Source organism: Microcaecilia unicolor, chromosome 1 (genome assembly GCF_901765095.1).
Source record: "Microcaecilia unicolor chromosome 1, aMicUni1.1, whole genome shotgun sequence".
In the NCBI taxonomy this organism is placed as follows: domain Eukaryota; kingdom Metazoa; phylum Chordata; class Amphibia; order Gymnophiona; family Siphonopidae; genus Microcaecilia; species Microcaecilia unicolor.
Window position 1 is genome coordinate 355,817,361 of NC_044031.1, and position 17,423 is coordinate 355,834,783.

Sequence of the window (17,423 nt, forward strand, 5' to 3'; positions counted from 1 at the left end):
TTTGTGGAGTCTCGACAGATTCTCCTGATGAAGGCTGTCCAGCCAAAACACAGTCTGTGTTGAGTTTCTCTGTCTGGGACTTTTACTTCTATGTTCTCTACCCATTAAAGGAACTTTTGTGCAACATTTAGTCGTCTTGATATTTGTCTTCTTCCACTCTTAGTTTAGTTTGCTCAAATGCAAAGTGATGTACATTGAGAAAAACAATCCAAATCATAGTTACCTGATGCTAGGGTCCACTTTGGGGGTCAGCATCCAAAAAAAAGATCTAGGTGTCATTGTAGACAATACGCTGAAATCTTCTGCCTAGTGTGCAGCAGTGGCCAAAAAAGCAAACAAGTTGCTAGGAATTAATAGGAAACGGATGGTAAATAACACCAAGAACTACTACTACTTGACATTTCTAAAGCGCTACTAGGGTTACGCAGCGCTGTACAATTTAACATAGAAAAACAGTCCCTGCTCAAAGGAGCTTACAATCTAAAGGACAAATGTACAGTCAGTCAAATAGGGGGGCTTGGCGTAAGGGCTCAGGAAGTTTATTCCAAGCATAGGGTGAGGCGAGGCAGAATAACACCAAGAATACTATAATGCCTCTGTATATCTCCATGGTGTGATCTCACCTTGAGTATTGCATTCAATTCTGGTTGCTGTATTACAAAAAAAGATATAACGGAATTAGAAAAGGTTCAAAGAAGAATGACCAAAATAATAAAGGGGAAGGAACTCCTCCCATATAATGAAAGGCTAAAGAGGTTAGTGCTCTTCAGTTTGGAAAAGAGATGGCTGAGGAAGGATATGATTGATGTCTACAAATCCTGAGTGGTGTAGAACAAGTAGAAGTGAATCAATTTTTTACTCTTTCAAAAAGTACAAAGACTAGGGAACAAGCACCCCATGAACATACATGAAAATACTTTAAAAACAAATAGGAGGAAATATTTTTTCACTCAGTGAATAGTTAAGCTCTGGCACTCATTGCTGGAGGATGTGGTAACAGCGGTTAGCGTATCTGGGTTTAAAAAGGTTTGAACAAGCTCCTGGAGGAAAAGTCCATAGTCTGCAATTAAGACAGACTGAGAAGCCACTGCTTGCCCTGGGATTGGTAACATGGAATGTTGCTATTATTTGGGTTTCTGCCAGGTACTTGTGACCTGGATTGGCCGCTGTTGGAGGCAGGATACTGGGCTAGATGGATACATTGGTCTGACCCAGTATGGCCATTCTTATGTTCTTAATCACAGATCTAGGTGACTACCCCGAGAAAACCAGGCAAGTGTCTGCTTCAAAGAAATATTTCCAAGATTCCTACGTAAAGCCCCTCAGGGCTACACCAAGCTTCACACCTTCTCCTATGCCTTCAAGGACTCCAAACCTCCAAACTTATTTCAGAAAAGAGAGTCCAGAAACTGCTGTTCTCTGAGTTTTATTCTTTCTCCAAAACATCTTCTAGTTCCAATTGAGGTGTGTGACTACCACCAACATCACTTTCTGACATCACTGCTGTTTGTCTCTGTGGATTTTTAGATCCCCTTCTGTTACTATTAATTAAAAAAAACCTAAGAGATCACAATATGGGTCTCAAAGGGAAAAGATTCAGCAGCAACAAAGAAATATTCCTTCATAAAAAAGGATAACAATACAAAGAGGTCAATATTCAGCAGTGCGGCCACCATCCAACTTTAAATGCATAACTGTTAATTTGATAAACCTCTTTTAAAACCAGAGGTCCATTGCTCATGGATCTATGGTAGATCTGAGTGAATTCAACTGCATTTCCATAGATCCTTAACATAGTTCCTTATGGGAATATCTCTGAGATCTACTGAGATTTTGCCAGATTTTATTAAACTCAAACTGGGAACTGTTTGAGGAGTGGGTTCCACAATGTAACAGTACTGGTTTATTTACTTCTTGGCAATGCCTGTATAAATTTGGTATATTTTGCTGGCACTATGGAGTTCAGGAGGGTCCTGAAGCCTTAAGTCACACCAAATTATGCTGCATCCTCTCTGGCCCTGATCTGCTGTACCTTCCTAGAAACTGCCTGTAGCAGTGAGCAGAACTATAAGATAGAGTAATTATTTATTAGGATTTATTTACCGCCTTTTTGAAAGAATTCACTGAAGGCGGTGTACAGTAAGAATAAATCAAACATGAGCAATAGACAATTACAACAGTAAAAGTTTTCAAATAATACAAAGTATGACATAGTACACTACTTACAATATCAACACAGTATGTAATAGAACACTTTAATTGACAGTGTATGGTATAAGCAAAGAAGGTAAGAGAGTAAGAAAATAAGGTGACTAATTTAAAGAAAGGTGCACATGAGGTCAGAGAGATGATAAAATGTTATCTCAGCTAGGGTAGAAATAGATAAACATGTCCTGCTACAGTTTGTGCAGCCTGTGTCACTCCTTCTGTATGTGAGTGAGACTAACAAGTTAATTATTTCTTCCATTAAAGGCCTGGTTGAAGATCCAAGCTTTCACCTGCTTCCTGAAGTAGAGATAGTCTTGTGTTAAGCGGTGTATTCCAGAGCGTGGGGGCTAGTCCGGAGAAGGTTCACATGCGGGTATCACATCGTGTAATGTCTTTTGGAGAGGGTGTGGTTATGGGAAAACTCCTTGGGAGGGCCTTTGTGTGCTTGGAGGTGTGTAGAGGGTCATTTTTTCTTGAAGTACTCATAGCCATTTCCTTTAAGGGCCTTGAAGATCAGACATAGGGTTTTAAATTTAGCCCTGTACCGTACTGGTAGCCAGTGAAGTTTTTGCACAACTGGTGTGATGTGGTCAATCTAAGCTAACACTTTTTATTATGCATAGAATGTAACAGAGGAGTCACATTGCTCTAGCAGACTGGCTTATTAGTTGAGTGCCAACCCAAGCTGTCTCACAAAACCCAGGCTGCACACCCGGGTAGACAGAGCAAACAAAGCACTGCAAACAAGAAGCAACCTCACTGGGATTTGTATGCACATGGTCTGTTTCTGTTTGCTTTTTTTCTTTTCTTCTTCCAAACAGCTGATAAAACGGACATAGAACATATGCTGATGGAAGTTCTGTTTTTCATCAGAGGCAGCATTTAATAAGAAATTAACTAAATAAACATTTTCAAAAAAATTAAGAAAATGTGCAAGATAGCAATTGGATCCCTCTTTCAGGCACTAAGATGAAGCTTCTGATCGAAAGCATGGTATTTTAAATGTTTCTTCATTAATGACTCTAAGGATTTTCTAGTATGTAGAACATCATTAACTATGAGCCTCTGTTCCACCTTGCAACTTTTGCCAGGTCTACTACTGTTATTTTATGATAATGTAGGCCGGATGTTCCCACAGCTGGAAGGGAAGGGGATTTGAAGTTAGCTCATACCTTGACACCCTTAGCATCACTCATTCAGGCTTTAGACCTAACTGCTTTTATCTATGCTGATGATATCCAGATACGTTGTCCCATTGATTCTTTGAAAAAATCTGATGTCTGTTTGCTTAACACTAAACTAGCAACTATCACAGGTTGGCTCTCTCATCACAAGTTAATGCTCAATCCCTTGAAGACTAAAGATATGATATTTTCACAAACTGGTGAAGTTTTTTTTTTCTTCCCTGTAGCATATGGCTGAAACTGCATTGAGATAGCGGATTCCCTGAAGATTCTGGGAATTACCCTTGATGGTTGACTGGATTTTCAAAAACGTATCTCATTACTGATAAGGAATTGTTTTTTTAAACTTAAAATGCTTTGCTCTTTGTGATCCTGTCTGGATGTTAAGGCTCCCCGCATATTGACTCATTCTGTGGTAATCAGTCGCTTGGATTACTATAACTCTCTTCTGCATGGTCTTCATGTTCAAGATTTGAATCACCTTCAGTTGATGAGCAGTTAAGCTCATCCATGGAGCCAAGGGGAGGGATCATGTTACTCCCTTGATCCAGAAGGAACATTGATTGCCTGTGATTTACACCAGGCGAAAATCTTTTTCAAGAGATCTGCTATGAACGTATCAGGAAGTCTTTCTCTCCCGATATTCAGTGCTATTTAATTGGCCAGGAACGGTTCCTGGCCATTTAAATAGCATTTAGCTAGCTAACCACTAATATTCAGCTGGAGATAGCCGGTTGTCTCTGCTGAATATTTGCAGTTAGTACATACTGTCAGATTCTATATATTGCGCCTAGTGTTCCGCACCTAAATCTAAGTGTATTCTATAAGAATGAACATAACTTAATTGGCATAAAGAGCCAATCAGAGTTGTTAACAGCACTTAACAAGCAACAATGATTGGGTGGCAGAGCTGGTGGTGGGAGGCGGGGCTGGTGGTAGGGAGGCGGGGATAGTGCTGGCCAGATTTATAAGGTCTGTGCCAGAGCCGGTGGTGGGAGGCGGTGATAGTGCTGGGCAGACTTATACGGTCTGTGCCAGAGCCGGTGGTGGGAGGCGGGGCTGGTGGTTTGGAGGCGGGGATAGTGTTGGCAGACTTGTACGGTCTGTGCCCTGAAAATGACAGTAACAAATCAAGGTACGATATACACAAAAACTAGCACATATGAGTTTGTCTTCTTGGGCAGACTGGATGGACCGTGCAGGTCTTTTTCTGCCGTCATCTACTATGATACTATGTTACTATAATTGCCAATAATTAGAATTTAAGCACATAACTCACTCATGCGTATGCTATAATGAAGTGCGCCTAAATTCTAAAGCACGCAGTTCAAAAGGGGCATGGCTATGGGCAGGATGTTTTGTGGGCATTCCCAAATTTAGGCGCAATGTTATAGAATATGGCCCAGTCTGCGTAAATCTACATGCAGGGATTTACGCCACATTTTCATTGGTGTAAATGGATGCATGTACTTTTAGGCACTGGGATATCCTGAAAACCCCAACTGGCTGAGTGTGTCCCAAGGACTGGGTTGAAAACTCCTGTCTTATAGAATACACTTAGGTGAAAATGATTTCTGCATAGATTTTCCAGGCACCATGTATAGAATCTCCCCCAAAGTGGCTAACTGCCTATATCATTCAATATAGCTGGTTAGCGCCGATATTCAGCATTGGGCTTTGTGGTTAAATATGATCACATAAATAGCAGTCCTGTCTTTAGCCACTAGGAACTTAACCAGTTAGCACTGAATATTGGCTTAACCGGTTAAGTTCCAGCAGCCAAAAATGAAGCCAGAAATTTAACCGATCACTGGATAAGGTGCGGCATTGAATTTCCGAGTTCAGTGCCGGCACTGCCCTCTGCTGGCTGAATATCGGTTGGTTGGTCCTATGCTTTGGAATTTCCTTCCCCTTTGTGCATGGAGAGTTCTCTTCTATGATTTAAAGCACATCTGAAAGCATTTTTTTAATAAGATGTATGGGTCTTGATGTAGTTCTGATACTTATAGTTCCTGCATAAAGCATTATGGCACACAGAATTATCACTCTTCTTTCTTCTTTTTTTCTTCTAAGAATGTGTAACTATTTCTTTCTTCTCTAATGGTATAATTGTTTGCATTTGTAAACCGCTTAGCTGTGCTTATGATAGGTGGTATATCAAGAATAAAGTGATTCTTGATACTTGAGAATATGAATTTTCATGTCACCAGAGGGCTTTACCTGGTCTTCCATGCTTTTCCAGTTCCCAGATTACATCCAGAGCAAGATTGTTTGTATTTTTTGTCCATGCTTGCTAACTTGCTTTCCTCTCTTTCTCCTTCCTTCTGCAGTTGGAGGATTTTAGCCACCTAAGCCTCAGTCTCAGTGGTCTTGCCCTCTCTTTCCCTCCCTGCTGGATTTTCCCAGATCATCTTCCTCCTTATTTTCATCCCCTCTGCTGGCTCAAGCCTCTCAGCAATGCCCAGGAGTAAAGTGAATGATGGTATGGAAAAGAATTCTACCATAGAAATATACATACTATAGTATTAATATTAGGCTAGAATCTAGTATATATATGACCACTTTCTGAATGTGTATTACTTCACTGTTTAACTATGAAGAGCAGTGTAAGCTATTAGGTGTCCCAGAGACCTTTAGGAATGGAAAAACATTATAAGTCATTTGTATTTTAACTTGGGAGCAATTTATAACTCTAATATATTATGGATAATCTGATGGTCAAGAGGTGGAAGAGACTATCATGGAGATGATAAACCATACTATGCAGTCAGTAAAGTAACTTATGCTCCTGTAATAATTAATCTTTTTATGTATTCCCTATATAAGGAACTGGCTTTTTTCCAGAATTCAGAGCGTACCTTGTCTGCCATTAAGACTTGTATGTTCTCATATATCGATATATCAATAAACAATTGTTAAACTGAGCACAGGGTAGTGTTTTTTATTTACAATTCTACAACGGAATTGGGAGTAGCCACTGCTTCTGAAGACCAGGACTGTTGAACATGCCAAAAGCTAATCCACCAATTGCCTCTCATCTCCACAATCACAGCAGAGGCCCAGTTTCCACCTGCCAAGATTTAGACACCATCACTGCAGGGCTGAGTGTGTGTGTTTGTCTTCCTGCTCCAGAACTGTAGCACTGGGAGTGTGTTATAGTTTATATTTTATTAAAACTTGCTAGTAGTAGCCTAGTGGTTAGTGCAGTGGACTTTAATCCTGGGGAACTGAGTTCGATTCCCACTACAGCTCCGGGCAAGTCACTTAAACCTTCTTTGCCCTGGTACAAAATAAGTACCTGAATATATGTAAACCGCTTTGAATGTAGTTGCAACAAAACCTCAGAAAGGCGATATATCAAGTCCCATTTCCCTTTCCCTTTACTGTCCAAGCTGACTAGCAGAATTGGGTAGTTTACAGACTAAAAACACAAAATAATAGAAAAGAAAAAGAACTACAATATTTCGATAGGAAATAATAGTAATCACAACAAGCAGTCAACCTAGAGTTAAAAGAGATGGTAACAGTAACAAGGACAGAGGGAAGGAAGGGCAAGTAAGGGAAAAATGGGAAAAAGAAGGAAAAGGTGGGGAGAGGGGCGAAATGGTGATGATTTAAACACAAGCTCTTCTCACTTAAATATTTTTAAAGTGGCTTTAAAGTTTTTGAAAGATAGTTCAGAATGTAAAGAGGGGTGGAGAGAATTCCAATGGAAAGGAATCATGAAAAAATAAAGCATGATAGTGCATCCACACCCTCCCCCACTCTTCCAAGAGGCAGATGCTTGAGAGAAAAGGGAAGCAAAGGGTAGGATTTCTGCCATACCCCAGGAAACTTTATCCTCATTCCTCACCCGACATTTGATATCACTAAAAGGACCAGATGTGGTGTCCCTTTCCCTTCCCCTGATAAGCATACCCTTCTTTGAGGTAGAACCTGCCCCTATCCAGCCCTCTACATGATTAGATATGTGACCCTTCATATGAAAGTCTTGGACACCTGTGGTATAGACTATGGATCCCAATATGTTACATGTAAATCTTTGTTAAGGGGCACCCTCTTATGTCCAAGGGATACACACAAAAATATCCCCAGTCCTCTCTCTGTTATACTGTATAGCATGCACTTTCACATTGAGAGGGTGAATTCTTCAGCGAGGATAGAAATATTTCCCTTTAAGGCCCTAGGTGCACATAAAATTTCTCAGGAAATCCTTTCAAAATTCATTTTGCAGAAAATATCTGTGTCTGCAGTCCCTTTGCTGCAATTTATCCTCAGGGTCTCCCTTGGTCCTTACCAATTCCTGGGCAAACTTGGGCTTCTGGTCTGTGATGCTTTGTGCAAATCTTCCATCTGTATACCCATTAATCTCCAAGCTCTAGATACCCTGGGGCTTCGGTGTGAGTGGGGAAATCCTACTTCGGGGGAAAATTGCTCTCCATATCTGGGATCCAATGTTTACTTCTCAGAAAACTCCTCATCCCCTCTCAGGAGGTTATGTGAAGACCCTCTCTTCCATCTTCCAGTCTTTTTGGTGGACTCCTTTAGCATCCTTAACTCTGTCTCTTCTCTAGGCTCCCTGAGCACTAGGTATCCTCTGAGAAATCTCTTTCTCCTTTGGATAGGTGAAGTCAGCAGAAACAAACCTTCTTCCAAATTCCTCAAGAAAACTTCAAGCAAAAACAGTTACAGGGAAAACAAGCAAGAACTCAATATAACAGAAAAAAAATTACACTTAAGATTAGGGGATCACTGGCTTATATAGACTCAGGCAGAATCATTTTAGCAAACCCAGCAGAGGATGCTGTAGTAATATGATGTATACCTCCTAACTAGATTAAGATGGTATGGTCCTGCTACCAGGAGCGTACTGGACAAGTGAGTGTCCTGGTGGGATCCTTTGTACAAGGTTATTGATATAACATTTGGTGTCCCAGTTCCCTGGTGATGGAGGCCATATTGTGTCAAATATCTAAAACCTGCCCAATAGTGTAGCATAGTAGTATGTACCCACTCTGATTTCCCCTTTGTTGGCAATTGTTTCTGGTTCATCTCTTAGACCACCATTCAGTTTCCTTACAGCAATCTTTAGCAAATTAAGTAATTCAATTCAGTGGTGTAACAACGTGGGGGGCCCTTGGGGGCCTGCCCCTCACTTTGTGCTCGGGCCCCTTCAGAACTGCAGCACCCCTTTACCTTTGCTGGCAGGGATGCTGATGCCCCGCTATACAAATAAATACAGTGCCTCTGCTCCCCTTCTTCTCATCTGTTTCCTTCCTGGAATGTCAGCAGCATTCTTGTGAATGCCCCGAGCAAGCGTGAGAAGTCCCAGTGCCACCGACATTTGCGGGAAGGAAGCAGCTGAGAAAGAGGGGAGCAGAGGCTCTGTATTAATTTAGCTGGCAGGGCCTCAGCATCCCTGCCAGCAAAGGTATGGTTAGTGTGCGCTTGGGATGGGATAGGGGGGGGGGAGAAAGGGACATATCCCCCCCCAGTCCACCCCTGTGAATCCCCAAAATTGGAAGGCTAGCTACGTCCCTGATTGAAGCTTGCACCCCCAACACTATTAGAACATCAAAGCCAGCCACATAGGTTGGCACTATAGCTTGTGATATATGACATGATTACCAGAAAGGTTGGGGATGGAGAAGAAAAGGACTAAGAGGAAAATTCTGTAATTGGGTGCCTCCAATTAGACACCTGGAGGGCTTGCAGTAGAAGACTATTCTATAGTCTTCTGCCAGAGACAACTTAATTTGATGAATGGACATTAAGATTCTCTTTTGGATGTTTCCTGTATTTTAACATTTTAGAAGGACACTTGCTAGATCTTGTCTACAAAAGACCCCTGAAGCAGGTTTTCTTAAGCCAAAACATGGTCTCGTATTGCGTCCTTTTTGCATAAGAAAGTACATCCTTGAGAATCTACCTTTTGTATGTGTGATCAATGGGCATATTTTCGAAAGAGAAAAACACCCAGAATACAACATAAAAAGCAGATGGACGTTTATCTCAACAGGAAACGTCCAAATTGTATAATCAAACAAAATTTTAAAAACAGTTTAAATCGCTAGTGCATCCAGATTAGAACGTCTCCAGAGGGGGCATGTCGAAGGCGTGTCTTGAGCAGTCTTACGGAATGAATGTTTCCCACGTATAATGGATAGCAAAATGGTTTCACACTGGTAGGTTTTTCCTCCTTTTTCCCCTTTATTTTTGACTAATATTAAAATTTTACAGAACTATAAAATTATAAAATTATTTAATATTATTTGGTGCAATATATTTAATTAGTTTCTATTTGTATTAGATTTATTATGGATGTATTTCTCTGTTAATTTATATTGTTTTGTTAAGATATTTATGTTTAATTTCAATTTAAATGCCTGAATATAGTTTTTTCCTGTTTATAACTGTATATGTGATGTTTTTAACAAACATTCTTTAGAATTATATAAATATATGGTTGTTTATGATTATGTAAATGATCAGTTTTTTTAAAATACTTTTTTATATATATATGTTTTTATATGTTTACAATTTTGTAGACCCCTGAAGAAGGCTGATACAGCTGAAACACGGACCGTGTTGGGTCCTAATAAAGGCTTTTCTGGAGCATCTTACCCTTGAGTGTGGTGACTGATCTTTTGACATTGGGCCCTCTCCACCCCCTTTTTTTGTTGTTGAGAAGCTGAGTCTCTGCATCTGAATAATTGGGCTCTCTCCTTAGAGACATTTTGCTTTCAGAATAAACATGCTTCCAGGTGCAGAGCCTTATATGGACAGTTTCCACGTGAAGGGGACGTCCTGCCGTGACGGCACTTTTTTTTTTACATGTGAGCTCGATGGACGTTCTATGGTGTGTATTTCTGAGAATGTTTTTTTCTGCTCTTTGCAGTTGTTTTATTTCTATACGTTTATTGTTTGTATTTTCAAATATTTGAAAACATTTATTTTATTTTCTTATTATACATCTTTCATTTTGAATGTTTTAGTTAAAACATCCAAAATCGGACTTAGATATCATATTGAAAATGCCCCTCCAAGTGTTGGAAGACTCATCTATTTGACCTTACTGCTTAAGTGCTCTCACGGAGTCTGTAAGGTTTTCTAGTTCCTCCACTTCAGTGGTTCCTTTTCCCTTTATTCAATAGAGTTTCAGTTATACCAAGATGCACTGTGAATCTTTTGTGAGAGCCTGTGGATTGAACAGGAGTCTGGTTGCTTGCAAGTAATCATTCTAGGGTCTTGGAGATAGATCCCCCACCACCACTACTATATACAAGCAGACACACACACACATAATCGTACAAAATACATTTTTCTTTAGCCTTTACAAATCTAACATGTCAAATAGGGGGTTCAACAGGAATCTAGCTGCAATAAAAACAGGGAATTTGGGGGCCCTTTTACTAAATCATGGCAAAAAGTGGCCTGCGCTAGTTTTGGCACATGAAATTGGCACATGCTGGGTCATTTTTACCAAGGTGGGAAAAAGGCATTTTTTAAAATGGGACAGTAAATGGCCGTGCACTACTATTAAAATTAGCATGCGGCTTTTTACTGTCTGATCCCTTACTGCCACCTATTTAGAAGGCAGTAAGGGCTCACACTCTACTCATGCAGTAATCAGGCAGCGCACGGCAATGTGGCGGTGCTGCCGATTACCACTAGAAAGGTCCCCTGTGATAGAAAATAGAAAATGATTTTCTACTGCTGGAAACTGCGCGTACCAACTTTGGAACTACCACCAGATGCTTGCGCTACCCTGGCGGTAGGGTCAATTTGGTGCACGCTACCCAAGTGGTAGCCCTACTGTGGCTTAGTAAAAGAACCCCTTTGTGAGTGGCCCTGAACTGATTTTATGTGCCTGTTTGGTGACTGGTTGCACTTGAGAACCTTTGATAACTGAATACCCTGAAACTGGCTTGCATTAGATGGTGGTAGATGGTGGGGGAGGGGCAGGGGGAAGAGCAAGGTACAAGCTTTGTCTCTGCTCTCCCTGCTCAGTCACACACCCTGAATTAGATAAAATTGCATAATAAGGATTTGTAAAAGATGGTGGTTCAGAATCTGAAATCAAAAACATAATTTTTCAAAACAGGTAGGGGAAGTCATTAAGCTACTTTATATTTTAACTCTCTTAGTCACGTTAATTGATTTTTCTTGCTACTCCCTCCATTACTTCCAATTACACTAAATAAGAAAAATAAGTAATAACAATATAAACAAGAAGTCAGCTCAAAAATTAACAGATTATGGTGTTTATTTTAGAAGCCCTATTCACAATTTGGATGTGCATAAACCAACATTTAGATGTGTATATGCCGATTGTAGGGAGCCAGGATATACACATTCAAATCATGAATACATGCACATGAAAAGGGGATAGGTTCTGGGCAAGATAGGGTATAGCGAAAAGATACACCTGCATTACCCATTTCAGAAGGAGAATTCACGTTTATGTCTGCTGACATGAATGGTGAGAGTTACACCTGCTCCCAGGGACATCTGGATTAGAAAAAGCTGCTCGTTTAGTGCAGCACTCCACTGAATGGATTAGAGGTGGTCACCCCTTAATCTCACAGTGTTTTTTTGTCCCCCCTGAAAGTGATACTAGGAAATGTTGGGCACTACAATTATTTTGGTGATCATAGATGTTTAAGTTTCTAAAATGGCACATATACACGTGTATTGGAGATGTTGATACTTGTAAAATGGATGCTCCCATCACATGTAACCAGTACACGCACATCCAATTTCTGGATATATTTTAGAACAGATTCTACATCAGCAGATCATGTTCTAAAATACTAGCAGAAACTGATGTCTCAATTCCTATTTCTACATTCCAATTACAGTTGGGCGCTACACATAGATATTTCTGTGAAGGATCAATATAGCCCCCTCCTGTGTATATACTGAGCAAGTGAGCTTGCAGAATCCTCTTACACTCACCACACACTAAGTTCTTCCAACAAGAAGAAACACTACTTTAAGGCCTTTGGGCATCCAACACTGCTGTTTCTCCTTTCATAAAGACTCCTTACACAGTACTGGTGTTTCAATGCAACATAAACTGTAGTGGTAGATGTCGTAAACTGTAGTGGTAGATGTCGTAAACTAAATTAATTTGGCATCTGCTTCATTTGTTTGGGGAGGGGGGCATCCAAACTGTGCATTAAATTCAAACAGGAAAATCTGTTTCTTCTTTGTGTACTCCTTTAGGATCCTCTTGGTTTTATCCTGGATTTTAGGAATCTTCAAGTGGTGGATATTATAGTTCCATCTGCCTACACAGGAACACTGGTGTACCAGGGAACCACTGCTTTGTCTCTGCATTTGTGTTACCTTCTCATCTCTCATCCCAATATCAAGAACGCAGATTCTCCTATGTCTCCTCAGTACTGAGTACTCAGTAGATAACCTCCGGCCACAAGAAATCCCAAACTTCTGATATCCAAAATCCAGACACTAGGTTCACTTTCACAAGAGTCAGGAATGTTGAAGGAATTAGGGTTTTGTCCACATTTTAGGGAAGCTCTGAGTGGAGTAGTCTAATGTTTCGAGCGATAGGCTGAGAACCAGAGAAGTCTGTTCAAATCCCAGTACTGTTCCTTGTGATCTCAGGCAAGTAAAACCCTTCATTTTATCATTTACAAAACTTAGACTGTAAGCTGTCCAGGGACAGGAAATACTCACTGTACCTGCATGTAACTCACCTTGAACCTCTGAGCTAAATCTAAATCCCTCTTCCCTCTTCTAAGGTTCATAAGGATATACTCCAGAGTGAGGAAAGTATTCCTTCCAATGACAAAATAAGGAGAACTTACTAACTAACTCATAGTGTGATAGCAGCTATTCTACATGTGAACAACAAATACCAAAATACCACCAGAATAAAGGAGGTTATAAGACTCTGGTAAGATCTCATTTATAGTACTGTGTACAATTCTGGAGATCACATCTTCCAAAAGATATAAACAGGATGGAGTCGGTCCAGGGATGGAAACTAAAATGTACAGATTTGCACAGGGACAGAAATTTCACCCATCCCTGCCCATCCCCCCTGGAATGTAACCTATACCTATAGCCTCTGGAGGAAATCTCGCACCCAAAGCGACTTCATTATTTACAAATTCATACTATCCTCCTTCCAGTCCTCCCTATTCCTTGCCAAACAGGACTATTACACCCAAATGACTAATTCTCTTGGCTCCAACCCTCGTCGTCTCTTCACCACCCTTAACTCCCTCCTCAAAGTGCCTTCCGCTCCCCCCCCCCCCCCCCAACTCTCTCCTCAATCACTGGCTGACTACTTCCGCAACAAGGTGCAGAAGATCAACCTCAAATTCACTACCAAGCCACCTCTTCCTCTTCACCCTTTAACCCACTCCCTCAACCAACCAACCCAGGCCTCCTTCTCCTCTTTTCCTGATATCACCGAGGAGGAAACCGCCCACCTTCTTTCCTCCTCAAAATGCACTACCTGTTCCTCTGATCCCATCCCCACTAACTTACTAAACACCATCTCTCCTACTGTCACCCCCCCCCCCCCCATCTGTCATATCCTCAACCTCTCTCTCTCCACTGCAACTGTCCCTGACTCCTTCAAGCATGCTGTAGTCACACCACTCCTCAAGAAACCATCACTAGACCCTACCTGCCCTTCCAACTACCACCCCATCTCCCTCCTACCCTTCCTCTCCAAGATACATGAACGTGCCGTTCACAGCCGCTGCCTTGATTTTCTCTCCTCCCATGCCATCCTCGATCCGCTTCAATCCGGTTTTCGCCCTCTACACTCGACAGAAACGGCACTCACTAAAGTCTGTAATGAACTGTTCCTTGCCAAATCCAAAGGTCACTACTCCATCCTCATCCTCCTCAACCTATCCGCCACTTTTGACACTGTCAATCATAATTTACTTCTTGCTACAGTATCCTCATTTGGGTTCCAGGGCTCTGTCCTCTCCTGGTTCTCCTCTTATCTCTCCCACCGTACCTTCAGAGTATATTCTCATGGATCCTCCTCCACCCCCATCCCGCTCCCTGTTGGAGTTCCTCAGGGATCTGTTCTTGGACCCCTTCTTTTTTCAATCTACACCTCTTCCCTGGGCTCGCTGATCTCATGGTTTCCAATATCATCTTTATGCTGACGACACCCAGCTTTATCTCTCCACACCAGATATCACTGCGGAAACCCAGGCCAAAATATCGGCCTGCTTATCCGACATTGCTGCCTGGATGTCCAACCGCCACCTGAAACTGAACATGGCCAAGACCGAGCTCATTGTCTTTCCACCCAAACCCACTTCTCCTCTCCCTCCACTCTCTATTTCAGTTGATAACACCCTCATCCTCCCCGTCTCATCTGCCCGCAACCTCAGAGTCATTTTCAACTCCTCCCTCTCCTTCTCTGCCCATATCCAGCAGACAGCCAAGACCTGTCGCTTCTTTCTCTATAACATCAGCAAAATTCGCCCTTTCCTCTCTGAGCACACCACCCGAACTCTCATCCACTCTCTCATTACCTCTCGCCTTGACTACTGCAACCTACTCCTCACTGGCCTCCCACTTAACCATCTATCCCCCCTTCAATCCGTTCAGAACTCTGCTGCCCGTCTTATCTTCCGCCTAGACCGATATGCTCATATCACCCCTCTCCTCAAGTCACTGGCTTCCGATCAGGTACTGCATACAGTTCAAGCTTCTCCTACTAACCTACAAATGCACTCAATCTGCAGCCCCTCACTACCTCTCTACCCTCATCTCCCCTTAAGCTCCTACCCGTAACCTCCGCTCACAGGACAAATCCCTCCTCTCAGTACCCTTCTCCACCCTGCCAACTCAAGACTCCGCCCTTTCTGCCTCGCCTCACCCTATGCTTGGAATAAACTCCTTGAGCCCATACGCCAAGCCCCCTCCCTACCCATCTTCAAATCCTTGCTCAAAGCCCACCTCTTTAATGTCGCTTTCGGCACCTAACCATTGTACCTCTATCCAGGAAATCTAGATTGCCTCAATCTTGATTGACTGCACATTTTGTCCTTTAGATTGTAAGCTCCTTTGAGCAGGAACTGTCCTTCTTTGTTAATTGTACAGCGCTGCGTTACCCTGGTAGCACTTTAGAAATGTTAAATAGTAGTAGTAGTACCCATCCATTCCATCCCCACAATTAATCTCCTCCATCCCCACCCGTATTATTTACTTGCTCGCAGCCCTCCGTTTCATCCTAAACCCAATAGCCTCACTTGATTTTTTTTGGATGGTATTCACTATTCAACCAATGAGTGTTACAAGCCTCATTCTAGTGCTCCAATCACCTCTCTCAGTGCAGTCCAAGAGAATGCACTGAGAGGCACACCCGAGAGAATCCCACTGCAACTTCTTCCATCCCTGCAGGAATCCTGTGGCAACTTCTTCCATACCTGCAGGAATCCCGTAGGTTCCATGGGATTCCCACAATCCCCATTCCTAAATTGTACAGTAACATGGTCTGCTTGGCATGTCAGATGTTTAACCAAGGCTCAAAGACAGGTAGTGGTACTTACAAAAAATGGAATCAAACCAGCCGCTTTGTCTTCTTCCAAAGCTTGCTTCAGGGCCTCTCCACCAACACTAAATCTATTATCTGAAGGGATAGTTTTCATTTTGACTGCACCAATTAATCCAGCCCTTTCCACTGATGAGTGAGCCTGCATTGAGAGAGAGAAAGAAGAAACAGTTTGGAAGTATGCACTATACCTGCCAAAACTATTTACTACTTGCAGTAACACAAGATACATTCAGTAGTAAAAGGATTGCATGGATTCCAGTTGTGATTTCTGGTTCTAAATGACTTGAAATATCGAAGTGCAACTAAGCCTGGCATGTGTATGGCACACCTGCAGGCTTATTTTCAAAAGAGAAGGACGTCCATCTTTCAACACAAATCGGAAGATGGGTGTCTTTCTCACAGGGTCGCCCAAGTCAGCATAATCGATAGCCAATTTTGGGCATCCCCAACTGCTTTCCATTGTGGGGATGACCAAAGTTCCCGGAGGCGTATCGGAGGCGTAGTGAAGGCGGGACTTGGGCGTGCCTAACACATGGGCGTCCTCGACCCATAATGGAAAAGAAAAAGGGCGTCCCTGATGAGCATTTGGATGACTTTACCTGGTCCAGTTTTTCTTATGACCAAGGCACAAAAAGGTGCCCAAACTGACCAGATGACCACCGGACGGAATCAGGGATGACCTTCCCTTACTCTCCCAGTGGTCACTAACCCCCTCCCACCCTCAAAAAAGAACTTTAAAAATATTTTGTGCCAGCCTCTATGCCAGAGTCAAATGTCATACTCAGGTACATTGCAGCAGTATGCAGGTCCCTGGAGCAGTTTTAGTGGGTGCAGTGCACTTCAGGCAAGTGGACCTAGGCCCATTACCCCCCCCCCCCCCCACCTGTTACACTTGTGGTGGTAAATGTGAGCCCTCCAAAACCCACCAGAAACCCACTGTACCCACATCTAGGTGCCCCCCTTCACCAGTAAGGGCTATGGAAGTGGTGTACAGTGGTGGGTAGTGGGTTTTGGGGGGTGGGTTGGGGGGCTCAACACCCAAGGTAAGGGAGCTATGTACCTGGGAGCTTTTTCTGAAGTCCACTGCAGTGTCCCCTAGGGTGCCCGGTTGGTGTCCTGGCATGTGAGCGGGACCAGTGCACTACAAGTGCTGGCTCCTCCCATGACCAAAGAGCTTACATTTGGTCCTTTCTGAAATAGGCGTCCTTAGTTTCCATTATCGCCGAAAATTAGAAACGACCAAGTCTAAGGACGACCATCTCTAGGGACCACCTAAATGTCAAGATTTGGGCGTCCCCGACTGTATTATCTAAACGAAAGATGGACACCCATCTTGTTTCGATAATACGGGTTTCCCCGCCCCTTCGCCGGGACGTCCTGCAAGGACATCCTCAGGAAAACTTGGGTACCCCTTTCAATTATGACCCTCCTGGTTGTTGTTCAAGTTCCCAACCCTGGAAGATTCTTACCAT

General features: G+C 42.4%; 1 protein-coding gene across 1 annotated transcript in view; it reads right to left on the reverse strand.

Moving 5' to 3' along the window:
• The window catches only part of DDC (dopa decarboxylase), a 438,446-nt gene that overhangs the window by 212,314 nt on the left and 208,709 nt on the right, over nt 1-17,423 (reverse strand). Inside the window, 1 exon segment of the mRNA XM_030209542.1 lies at nt 15,947-16,090. Coding sequence (XP_030065402.1) covers nt 15,947-16,090 — 144 coding nt within the window.